Source organism: Osmerus mordax, chromosome 10 (assembly GCF_038355195.1).
Source record: "Osmerus mordax isolate fOsmMor3 chromosome 10, fOsmMor3.pri, whole genome shotgun sequence".
In the NCBI taxonomy this organism is placed as follows: Eukaryota; Metazoa; Chordata; class Actinopteri; order Osmeriformes; family Osmeridae; genus Osmerus; species Osmerus mordax.
In genome coordinates, this window is record NC_090059.1 from 16,993,613 (window position 1) to 17,005,941 (window position 12,329).

Here is a 12,329-nt window from a genome sequence, read left to right on the forward strand (position 1 = left end):
CCTGACTTCAAACTCTGTATATAGAATGATACTATCAAATTGCTAGTTTGACTGCCAGCAAAAAAGTTTAAGTGATGTCCCCAGCAGACCTATCCTACATGGTGGACCTGGGTGTGGCAGCCCCGGGCAGTGCCCTGAGGGGGCCTGGGTGTGCCAGCCTCGGGCAGTGCCCTGAGGGGGCCTGGGTGTGCCAGCCCCGGGCAGTGCCCTGAGGGGGCCTGGGTGTGCCAGCCCAGGGCAGTGCCCTGAGGGGGCCTGGGTGTGCCAGCCCCGGGCAGTGCCCTGAGGGGGCCTGGGTGTGCCAGCCCCGGGCAGTGCCCTGAGGGGGTATTAATGACGGGGTGTATCACTGACCTGTTGACTTATCGTCGCCGAGTGAGCCGTTCTGAAATAGGAAGAGTGGGAGATCATTAACACATATATTTCCCGGTGTTTGGAATTGAACTGCCCTGACACATAACCCGCCCCGCTACCAGCAAGCCAAAGTAGACATAGCACACATGCTGCGCACACACACACATACACACGCTCCCATCTCAAATACCTCAGGCTGCATGTCTAACTGTAGTCGTGTCGGGTACCTCTCCGGACCTTCTGTTGTCTTGACAACCTCAAGCTAGAGTACCCCACAAGAAACTCGACCTACTGTTGGGGATGACAGCTTTTGAGCCACAGCATCCGCCCTTTACATAGAGATCTGGTTGCTGCCCTTCACCTGAGCTGCCCTCTCCTGGGAGGTGAAATCCTACACCCTGAAGCCCGTGGACGGCCGCGTGAGGCGGGGCTTACAGAGCGACCATTCTGTTTACTGAATGTGTGGCAGCAAACACCCACTGTCATAAAACGCATGCATGAATGCATGCTCGCTCTCTCACACACACACGTACAGTAAGAACAGAAAACCTGTGTTCCCAAACAGGGCTGACACTGACATGAACCATAAATCAGAACAGTCTGCCCAGGAAAGGCCCTGAGAGAACACCGTAACAGAGGAGAGAGTATGATTGAGGAAGGGAGCCGCGGTCTAGACGTGTGTTTGAAATGGCAGGAGATGAATGGAGAACACGCTGGAACACAGAGAACTGGGGTGCTTTGTAATGCTAATCTGGAAATGTATTCGTTTCAGTCTCCTGCAGGGAGATGTTTGGTTTAATAGCTCAAAACCTTAGAGATGGAACAGTTCCACACGGGGGATATTAACCTTGTTCTCTCCGTTCAAAATGTGTGTGAACTAGCCACTGAAATGATCTATTACCTCTCCTCCCTCTATCTTTCTCTCCCTTACTTTCTCCCTTTCTCCCTTTCTCCCTTTCTCCCTTTCTCCCTTTCTCCCTTTCTCCCTTTCTCCCTTTCTCCCTTTCTCCCTTTCTCCCTTTCTCCCTCCCTCCCTCCCTCCCTCCCTCCCTCCCTCCCTCCCTCCCTCCCTCCCTCTTTCCTCCAGCCTTCATGATGTTAGGCTCCTCCCAGGCCCTGTGCTTTACCGGGGGCCTACTGCTGATGGGTTTGGCCCACGCTGTCATCACCATCAAGGGGACGCACCTGGCGAGCCACGGGGCGCTGAGCGAGTCTCCCGCCTGGGCCGAGTTCTGGGGAGTCTTCTTCATCGAGGTGACAGACTCTTATCTCTTCTTATCTCTGTATGTTCAGATGGCCAATCTGCTAATAGAGTGATTTATGTTATAGTTGCATGAAAACATTTCCGGTTCAGATCAGGTCATTGAACAGCCCGTCGCTGCTTTAGATCTACCCCTCTTAATCTCCAGATTAAGAGGGGTAGTGTTCTGAATGTAATCAGAACACAACAGTCAGACTTTGAGGTGTGGGAGTGTCACTGACGCAAATCTGCCTCTTTTCTCTTGTCCGTAACCGTCTGCCTGCCTGCCTGCCTGCCTGCCTGTCTTTCTTTCTTTCTGTCTGTCTGTCTGTCTGTCTGTCTGTCTGTCTGTCTGTGTCTGCCTGTCTGTGTGTCTGTCTGTCTGTGCCTGTCTGTGTGTCCAGGTGTGTGGCTCCTTCACAGCGAGAGCGGGAGTGCAGGCTCACATCAAGATGCACCACGCCCACACCAACATCGTGGGGCTGGGAGACTCCAGCATCTGGAAGGTTCCCTCCCTGCCTCGCAGTGTCTACCTCTTCATCGCCCCCCTGGCAGTGCCCATCATCACCCCTCTGGCTGCTCTGGGTAAGACCCACCTACCAGTGACGCTTCACCTGGAAGCTCTGGAGATGGAACGTTTAGTGCTGTGGGCCTGTGAGCGTTGCTGGGTTACGATATCTGTGTAGGCTATTAGCTCGATGCTGATGAACTACACGCGTCTGTCAGAATGCCGCCAGGAAACTATCATTCTGCTTCTGTTTTGAGACCTTTGACCCCAAGTTGTCTCTCTCATGGTGTTTGTGTGTGTGTGTGGGTGTGGGTGTGTGTGTGTGCGTGTGCGTGTGCGTGTGTGTGTGTGTGTGGGTGTGCGTGCTACAGGTGAGCTGAAGAGTTCCTCAGTGTGCCACGCTTTGAAGACGGTGTCGATGATAGCCTTGGGGATGTGCTCCCAGTACTGGCTGCTGGTCCATGTGTCTGGGTTCCAGTCTCCATACACCACCCTCCTCTGCATGCTGCTCTGCAGGGCCATGTCCTCCATCCCCTACATCCACGTCAACATCTTCCAGGTCAGCTGGCTCGACACTCCGTAGCTGTACACACCAGCACCACATGAGCTGCAGACAGGAACATTCACACGCTCGCTTCTCACACGGGCCAGGCGGATAGAGCTGCCCTGGCTGGAATTGTGGGAATTATGCTGAGGTTCGTTTGAGGTCAAACTACAAAATCACTTTTTATGCCATTCAGGGGTTTGCTTTAGGGAACCATTCTACATGTCTCCGACAGGCGTCCTCTCACAAAGCGGTATGTGTTCCTCAACTTCTAGTAGGAGTTTCAGAAGTTTTCAGCCGGTGAATAGGAGCTTCAGAAAAGAACGCTTCATGCATGGCTTTCCCAGTGAAGCCTGTCGAGAGGAATCGTGTGTATTGTGTATTGTCAGATCAGAGGGTTTTTTCGTCGCTGGTTTAGGTTCCTGATCTGACGCCAAGCGGATGGGGAATGTTGTTCTGTAGGGTGTAACCCTGAACCTGAAGCACTTAAACATCTCCCATGCGGAGGGCGTTTTTTTGCTATTATTGGCAACAAGGTTTCCTTTGTCATGAAAGATGGACTGGTGTTATTGCAGCTACCAGACCTTCCCAAACTCTTCACTGTGAGGAGGTGTACAAGTACTGTCATGCTTGGTATTCACACACACAGACATAGACAGACACACACACACAGACAGACACACACACACACACAGACACACACACACATCCACGCACACACACAAAGGACAAAAGTTGTTCAGCGTGTTCTTGTTGATGTTCCAAAGCATATAGGCCTGCCCATGTTTTCCCCGACCCGGCGGCCCAAGAGGATCTACCAGATGACCCACGGGGTCCTGAACCTTCCACGGAACCCTCTGCTGGACTTGACCTTCGGGCACTCGCTCATAAACTGTCACGTCGAACACCATCTCTTCCCCTTCCTCTCCGACAACATGTGTCTGAAGGTAACGGAAACATTAGAAACTTTCCCCAGATGTTTTCTGCGTAATAATGCACGAGGAAGCCCGATGACAGTCGAGGACTTGTTGTTGTTGTAGATGTAGGCATGATTTTTGTCAAGAAGTCGTTTTCACGGCAAACGTTTGCTGTGCCCTGTGTGCAGGTGAAGCCCATCGTGTCCCGATACCTGAAGGAGAAAGACCTGCCGTACCAGGAGGACACCTACCTCTCGCGCCTGCGCCTCTTCTTCCACAAGTACCAGGAGCTGATGGTGTTCGCTCCACCCATCACAGAGCTGGTGGGGGTGCCTTGATGGAGGGAGGGAGGGAATAGAAGGGAAGGGAGGGGAGGGAGATGAAAATGAAAGGACTGTGGAGATGGACGTGAAGGAAAATAATATTTCACTCATATATTCTGCTGATCAGGCAATAATCCACTCTGTGATCTGCTGCACCTATCACTGTTCTAACTTGCAGTTGGAGCACAAGCTCCAACTGGCATGTACTGCACATGGCTGAGCTCTAACAAGCGTATTACGATTTACATTTACATTTAGCAGACACTCTTATCCAGAGAGACTTACAGTAAGTACAGGGACATTCCCCCCGAGGCAAGTAGGGTGAAGTGCCTTTCCCAAGGACACAACGTCATTTGACACGGCCGGGAATCGAACTGGCAACCTTCAGATTACGAGTCCGACTCCCTAACCGCTCAGCCACCTGACTCCCCTTAACAGGTACTGAAATCAGGCACTTTGTCCATTGTACTAGCTGCAAAATCTACAAATGCATGATTTCTTACTAATGTGTAGATCAACAATGCAATAACCCAGACATTGGAGAATGATTTTTCATAAACACTGGCCTGATGGATTTGAGAACTAGTTAGGTTTTGATCATGTTTCTCTGTTCAGAGTGTAGCTTGACTGTTATTTCATTTTAATGTTGTGACATGGAGGAGAATAATCAAGACTTTGACCTTGGCATTCACCCCACTGAAGGAGAACAGTTGATAGGAGTTGTGTCTGAGTTTCTTTTGCTGTGCTTATAATCCAGAGACAATTCTTGATGCACTCCTGTAACCTTCAGATTTACTAATATCCTTCATCCTTGAGGTGAATCATACCCCAGCAATTTAAAACTCCAAGTGTGATTGTGATTAAAATTGATACACAAGTTTATTGTGTCAGGTAATTTATGTTTCTCACCTACCTAAACTTAAATAACACTTATATTAGCTATCTGTATTAGAAACATTAAACACATTCGATATGTATGTGAACAAAGTAGTTCCATAGAGTTGAGACAACATAACTACACTAGTTTGAACACTGATGTCTTCAAAAACTCCTTTTGTTTTTGACTGTAGGATCAACATAAGGTCACTAGGTGGCAGTGTTGAACTAGTCGCTCTAAACAAAGAACCTGGTTAAAGGCAGGGTAGGCAAGTTGCGAAGTTGCTAGCTATTTTAGCTTTCCCTTTAGCTTTTACATTTTACATTTACATTTAGTCATTTAGCAGACGCTCTTATCCAGAGCGACTTACAGTAAGTACAGGGACATTCCCCCCGAGGCAAGTAGGGTGAAGTGCCTTGCCCAAGGACGCAACTACATTGGCACGGCTGGGAATCGAACTGGCAACCTTCTGATTACTAGCCCGATTCCCTAACCGCTCAGCCACCTGACTCCTTTTAGCTTAAACCAAAATATCCCACCTCCTCCCTTCAAACCAGTGCCACACAACTACAGTAATGAGCATTGAGTGGAGGGGCAGAGTGCGCGCAGGTAGGCAGACAGACACGCCAACACGCACGCACACACGCGCGCCAGGTCTATGCAAGGGAGCCAATGAAGAAGAGCCATGGGATATTTGCATGCCTTTGTCTTAACCAATGACTGTAAAGAGCGGGGCTGCTTAAATAGGTAGCTAGCGCAACATGCTAGCAGACTTTGTAGCACAATAGCGTGTGATGTTTTGGTCTCCTTGTGGGCCGGCCGCAAGCAATAAAGCTTTTTTAAACTTGTTCACCGACTGACTGTGCAATGCTTGATTTCTGACAACATGAAGTTACTTTCGGCAAATATGACAAAAAGTGCTTCTCAACAACAATGTCTACCCTGCTTTTAATTCACCTTGTGACTGGTTTCATTTGCTTGAAACCAGATGGACATTGGAATCAACAGATGTGCCATGTGAATTTACAATCAAACAAGTCTTCATGAATGCAGCTGTATCTAAGCAACAGACTAAACTCACGATTCTTCCTCTGTGTAGAGAAAACAGATGTGGATTCAGTCAATGCTCTCTTGAGGAAGGTATTTCATTACAACTTATTTCCCAACTCTCCAGATTCCACTGATCAAAGACCTGAGGGGGAAGAGCAACATAACAATTCCCTGTTTGGGATTTGCAAAGCAAGCTCCGCCTAGCTGTTCCTATGACACACAAAGAGGGGGAAGTTTTATGTGTGTGTGTGTGTGTGTGTGTGTGTGTGTGTGTGTGTGCTGAAGTAGGCGGGAAGGGCCCGAATCTATGAGAGGCAACTCAGAGTTAAGGTGTGGCTTAAAAGCACTCAGGCATGATTCGGTAACAGGTTGACTTGAAGCAGAAGGGGCAGGGTGAGTTTTACAGAGAGAGTTTTACAGAGAGACAGAGAAGGAGAAGCTGCAACAGGGACACACACGCTGAGATGGCTGCCACAGAAGCTGGGGCAACCCTGAACGGTGGCGGGCTCTCCGCCGACCTCCCAGGGGACAGGTCCACTACGTGTAAGGGAGAAGAGATGGGCTGCCCTCCCTGCTTGCTCAGCCCTGACACACCTGAGCAGGCCGACACCACCACACACAATGGGACCGTGTCGGAAGGCCCGGTGATGAACAACAAGGAAAATAATGTCCTGAACAAACAGGATTCCAATACGGCAGAGGAGACAAAGATTCCGGTAGATCTCAAGGGGTCAGAGGTCATTGGGAAGCCCGAGCAGGAAAAGAAAGACAAGGAAACGTCCAAGTCGAACGAGGCAAACGGTAAAGAAGTAGGAAAAGAAGCTGTGACCAAAGAGGAGGAGGTGAAGGAGGAACCTCTAGGGCCTGACGACGTGGTGTGCGACTCCTGCATCGAGAGCCCCCGCAGGGCCCTCAAGTCCTGCCTCACCTGCCTGGTGTCCTACTGCGAAGCCCACCTGAGGCCTCACCTGGAGAACAACAAGTTCCAGAACCACCGGCTGGTTGAGCCTCTCAGGGACATCGAACGGCGAACTTGCGAAAGCCACAAGTTGCCCCTGGACTTGTTCTGCTGCCCGGATTCCTGCTGCGTCTGTCAGGATTGTGTCATGGAGGACCACAAAGGCCACAAAACTATGACTGTGGTAGAGGCCCGAAGTCAGATTCAGGTAGTGTACGCTCTCTCGCTCCCAACATCTTTCTATGAACCTTCACACAAATAACTTGTTTCCCAACTCTAAACAGAATGGCCATGCTCAAATTACTCTATATCAATGTCAACTACTTTCTTTGTCTGCTATCTTTGAAAGTGTTCCTGTACCAGACACCTGCTTTCCAAAGAAGGCAAACAGAAAGAGAGTAATAGTGGACCAGGCAATATCTGACAAACAGCATTCCTTTTCTCACAAACAGAACAAAAGCAGTACAGTGAAGACAGAGAAGAATATAAAGATATAATATCACGCATTCAAATACAAATACACTTCCTCTAGAATGAGGAAGTGTATTCAAACTTTGTGAGCTTTAGGTCTGCTGTGAGTCTCACTCAGGCCTCACGACACGTTTATCCTGCTTCAGCACCTGCTCATCTCTGAAGAATGTTTCACACACTCACACAGCTCTGAATAGCAGCCGGCGAGGCATGAAGTCGAACACGCCTACTAACTGACACAGCTTAGAGAGTAGAGGGTGGAGATCAACAATGGTATTTGTGACTTCATCTTTAATAAGAGGTCCTGGATTTAGGTGTCATGAAATGCAGCAAGGATTACTTTGATTGATATTACTGACTCTCCAGCGTAAAGGTCATCGTAAGACTTGATCTGTGTGATTATTTAAGACAATCCAGCTGACACCTAGAACATTCTGGAAACTTCAGTCTGCACCTACACCCAACAGACACGGCATCCACCCCTTTTGACATCTGTTTCTGTTCATGGCTGATTTGAGCATGCCAGCAGAAATATAAGTTTCCTACAAATCACGGCGTTGCCACACATATCAAGGAATGCTGGGGAAAAAACCCACAGACAATATTGGGAGCAGTCGACTTTTTAAAGTCAGAAATACAAACTTCAACAGGGTCTATATGAGATATCTGAGAGAAGGTTTCAGTCTTGGGTTCTGTTCACTAAAGCTAATGATCCTATGCTTGTTACAGTAGGGGCAACTGGTTTTTTCTTCTTACATAACTCACTATGTAGCCGTTTTGTTTGAACAAACACATGTTGAACCATGCTCAGATCTTTGTTGATTCAGTTTTGTCTCCGTCAATGTGACTTTTGACTTGAAAAAATCTAATTCTGTGATATTACTTTTATTACTTTTTATAAAAAGATGCAGTCAATGAGAATCCACCCAGTTACCATTGAAAAGTGCAGTTACCGGTACTTACTTTAAGACATCTAACTGCACATCAGTTTTTATGAGGTTTTTGTCCCAGGGAAAAACTTACAGAGGCTCTGCTCTGTAAAACAACTATATTTCCGACATCATCAGTTCACCAAACTGGTGGAACAGCTTTGCTGTGTCTCAAATCATGTTTAGACCAGAACAGGAATTCACAGAGGATAAGAGGAACGCAATGAGGCAAATATTTGCCTTGCTAAAGTTTTACATACACGCACACAAACACACACACACACGCACGCATACAGGCAGGTTTGAGTTGTTTTTCTTTTTGAGGGAATGGGACACTCAATAAAAAGTTATTTGTACAAACATTTGTGTTCAATTAGATACTCATATTGAAGTTAATATATTGTCAATGAATTTATATAAACCGTCTCTGATGTGAAACCTGCTATGATCTTAAATGTCAAGTCCTTCAAACATTGCATAATACATTGCCTGTGGGTATAGATGTACCTGAAAGGAATTCCACATTCCAGTTTAAATCAACCGTTGCCTGAACCTGTTTGAGGTATTTTCAGAAGAAACTTGGGTCTACACAATAGCGTTTTACATGGTTGATCATTATCAGAACAGCTAACATGTGAGATTGAAGCAATACGTTTGTATTGCACTGAAACAAGAGTGTTTATGATCGAGACATGGCGTAGGCCTACAGTCACCGAGTGAACACTGTACTCTTTCCGTTGTTTTGTTTCCCAGAGGGAACTTCATGACAAGCAGGCTGAGATGATGAGGACCGCAACCGCAGCAGAGAATTCAATCAACAAGCTACAGGTCAACACGGTCTCCATTGAGGTACGGAACATCATGGTGTTGCACAGACTTTAAACCCCTTCATAACACTACCCTGGGACAAAAGGTTAGATACAAAAAATCAATGATAACGGGACCACAGCATGTAGGCTATTTCTGCTCTAACCGTAAGGCTGGCAGCTTTCATGACGTAACCGTAAGGCTGGCAGCTTTCATGACGTAAATTGCTGTGGGCTGTTTTGGAACCACCACAACACAACTGATTACGTTGAGAGTAGGAGAGGATGACTGTTTGTTTGTGATTAGGCTACATGGCTTGTTATGGAGGTCAGCATTCCTGACCCTCAGAGATTTCAACATCCTGGATGAGCTGTCACACCAGCTCTGAAGCTACTTTTGAAAAGAAAGAAAAAATCTTTAATGCTACAAATTAATATTTGTTCTTCAGAACTCCGTAAAAGAGGTGCGTGAAGTGGTCGAGACCCAGTTCGCTGAGCTGCAGGCTGCGGTGGAGCGCACCAAGCGGGAGGTGATGGAGATCTTGGAGACGGAGGAGAAACAGGCTCTCAAACAGGCCGAGGGCATCCGGGCTCACCTGGAGCAGAGGTGCACCGAGCTGAAGAAGATCCAGGCACAGATGGAGAAGCTCTCCAAGAACAAGAATGATGTGGACTTCCTCCAAGTAAGCTTATTTACATTTACATTACATGTATTCATTTAGCAGACGCTTTTATCCAAAGTGACTTCCAAGAGAGAGCATTACAAAAGTGCATAGGTTAATGATCATAAACTATGAGAAAACTAGCCAAAACATGAAGCATACATTGTGAAAAGCAAATAAATGCCAATGGGAAGAAACATAAGAGCATGTAGTTAAACAAATTACAAATTAAACAAAATGAACCTCAAAAGTGAAAGAGTGTACTTGTAGGAAAGCAAATGAGATCAAAGCAAAAACCAACAATAACAATACAGCCTAAGGTTGTTCTTTTATAATGACCCATAAAACATGACAGTCACTGAGTTATGATCACTCCGTTAGTGACATGGTGACGGAACACGGTTGTTCCTCAGGTGAGCAGTGCTAAGTCACTGCCATGGGAAGTGTGAATCCTTCTATTTACACCTTTTTACATTACATTTACATTTAGTCATTTAGCAGACGCTCTTATCCAGAGCGACTTACAGTAGGTACAGGGACATTCCCCCCGAGGCAAGTAGGGTGAAGTGCCTTGCCCAAGGACACAAGGTCATTTGGCAAGGCCGGGAATCGAACTGGCAACCTTCAGATTACTAGCCCAATACCTCCTACTTAATAAGAGTGTGTGTGTTTTCCCAGGAGTACTCCGAGTGGAAGAAGGAAAGCCCAGACATCTCGCTGCCAGGGGTGTACATTGGACTCATGGATCGCTTGAATTCCTTCAGCCGCATGATCGTAGACTCTACAAGGGAGGTGTGTGGAAAGCTGCTGTCTTCCTACATGGACAAACTTAAAGATACTTGCACTAAAGGTGAGGTCCGAGATCAAACATGATCAATGTCAAGAATTAACTAGTTTGTTGGAGGAAAACCATTATCTTCTTTTCTGAAACTATTGAAATTATTCCAGTGATGCACAAAATCTCCCTCCAGTAGGTGAAGCAACTTATTGTGAAACACAAAAATAGGATCATGTCTTGGTCTGTCTTATCCTCTCTGATCCACAGACAAGATGGGGATCAAGACAACAGTTCATGCCACAATCGCAACAAGACAGAACATGTTACTGCCGAAGCCAAAGTCACGTGTTGACTTCCTGAAGTGTGAGTCATCTCTACAGTTTTGTTGATTCATGCTGAGAGGACTCCAAGCGTGAAATGTTTATTTTGTGTTATGTTTTGGGACTGACATACTGAAAATCATGTCTTCTTCCCTGGTGTTGGTAGATGCCACCACTGTCAACTTTGATGCAGACACTGTCCATAAATTCCTGCGCCTGACAGACGACAACAGGAAGGTAACCAACACCACGCCTTGGCAGCACCCGTACCCTGATGTGCCAGAGCGTTTTGAGAACTGGCGTCAGGTGCTGGCCGCAGAGAGCTTCTACATGGGGAGACATTACTTTGAAGTGGATGTGAGTGGAGAGGGGACACACGTTGGCCTCACCTACAAGAGCATCGACAGGAAAGGTCCAGAGAGCAACAGCAGCATTGCGGGAAACAACTTCTCGTGGTGCCTCAAGTGGAACGGCCGCTGTTTCTCCGCCTGGCACAGTGACGTGGAAACTCCTCTGACAGCGGACAAGTTCACCCGCATCGGCGTCTACGTGGACTATGCTCAAGGTCAACTGGCCTTCTATGGTGTGGGTGACACCATGACCCCTATTTATGAGTACAAGGCAGAATTCCTGGAGCCCCTCTACCCAGCCTTCTGGCTCTCAAAAAAGGAGAACACTGTTGTGCTTGTTGTACCTGGGGAGGATCTCCCACTGAAAGGTCTCTCTCCCCCCTCCTCACCCCCCAACACTGCTAAATCTACTGCTACTGTCCCTACCTGTCGACACTCCCCGCCCCCCTCTCGTTTTGTTATTTCTGCCGTGAAACTCCCGTAATTTGTATGGCCCAAACATCGTTATATGAATAATCACATCAATATATTATTCCAAGGTTATCGAGTTGCCAGATCTTGTATGAAACACATCAGAAGTAGAATAACAAATTCAACAAGAATGCAAAAGTGTGGATGGAAATATACTATAGTCTAGTATAGCAGTCTCTTTTTTTCTTTTTCTTAAAAATAAACGGACAAATACTTGAACAGTGGGGTTATTCATGTGTATCTTTGGGACTGTTGTTTACTGTAACCGAGGGCAACCAAACAATGCAAATAAAAAGTGTGTCTTCATCTGTAAACAGGCTGTTTCAGTCTATTTTTTAATTCGTTTTTTTTTTTCATTTAAATTGACTTGGCATGAAATCAAATCAGTCAGAAGTAAAATGAGTACAAAGTACTTTTCAAAATGAGTTAATCAGTGTACACCAGTACCCAGAAATGGCAAAAGTAAACACATGGAGCAGCGCAGAGTATAAAGTACAGTAGAAAGTTTTGAAAGTTTTTTTTCTAATCTTTCTTTCATAAATATATATATAATCTTTAACCTTTTTTTTACACACAACACGACACCAAATAGTGTCAATTTTTTTCGAAAACATTTTATAAAACCTTTGTTTTGAAAATATTTTTTCAACCTTTTGAAACTTTTTTTTTTAAACTAATGTGCAAAATAAATCTACAACATAAAAATTGTAGTCGTGGTGTTCCTTACTATTCGGTGTGTGCTCAAACGTTTTTTCTGGTGCTGCAACTTTT

General features: G+C 46.3%; 2 protein-coding genes across 2 annotated transcripts in view; both read left to right on the top strand.

The window, feature by feature from the left end:
• The window catches only part of fads6 (fatty acid desaturase 6), a 4,812-nt gene extending 858 nt beyond the window's left edge, over window positions 1-3,954 (top strand). The window contains exons 2-6 of the mRNA XM_067244647.1: window positions 1,442-1,608; window positions 1,999-2,179; window positions 2,474-2,661; window positions 3,414-3,593; window positions 3,752-3,954. Of these exons, the coding sequence (XP_067100748.1) occupies window positions 1,442-1,608; window positions 1,999-2,179; window positions 2,474-2,661; window positions 3,414-3,593; window positions 3,752-3,901 (866 nt within the window). The 3' untranslated portion in view covers window positions 3,902-3,954. The remainder of the gene's footprint in view (window positions 1-1,441; window positions 1,609-1,998; window positions 2,180-2,473; window positions 2,662-3,413; window positions 3,594-3,751) is intronic.
• A 2,243-nt stretch (window positions 3,955-6,197) lies between these two features.
• On the top strand, window positions 6,198-12,137 carry trim16 (tripartite motif containing 16). The gene is made up of 6 exons (XM_067244710.1): window positions 6,198-6,979; window positions 8,925-9,020; window positions 9,427-9,660; window positions 10,318-10,489; window positions 10,685-10,780; window positions 10,904-12,137. Exons 1-6 carry the CDS (start codon window positions 6,278-6,280, stop codon window positions 11,569-11,571), a joined length of 1,968 nt encoding a protein of 655 aa, XP_067100811.1. The 5' UTR covers window positions 6,198-6,277; the 3' UTR covers window positions 11,572-12,137.
• The last annotated feature ends 192 nt before the right edge of the window (window positions 12,138-12,329 follow it).

Coding starts and splice junctions, on each gene's coding strand:
- trim16 (XM_067244710.1), top strand. CDS start 6,278: ATGGCTGCCACAGAAGCTGGGGCAACCCTGAACGGTGGCGGGCTCTCC. Junction 9,021..9,426: donor TCAACACGGTCTCCATTGAG/GTACGGAACATC, acceptor TTTGTTCTTCAG/AACTCCGTAAAAGAGGTGCG. Junction 10,490..10,684: donor TAAAGATACTTGCACTAAAG/GTGAGGTCCGAG, acceptor TCTGATCCACAG/ACAAGATGGGGATCAAGACA.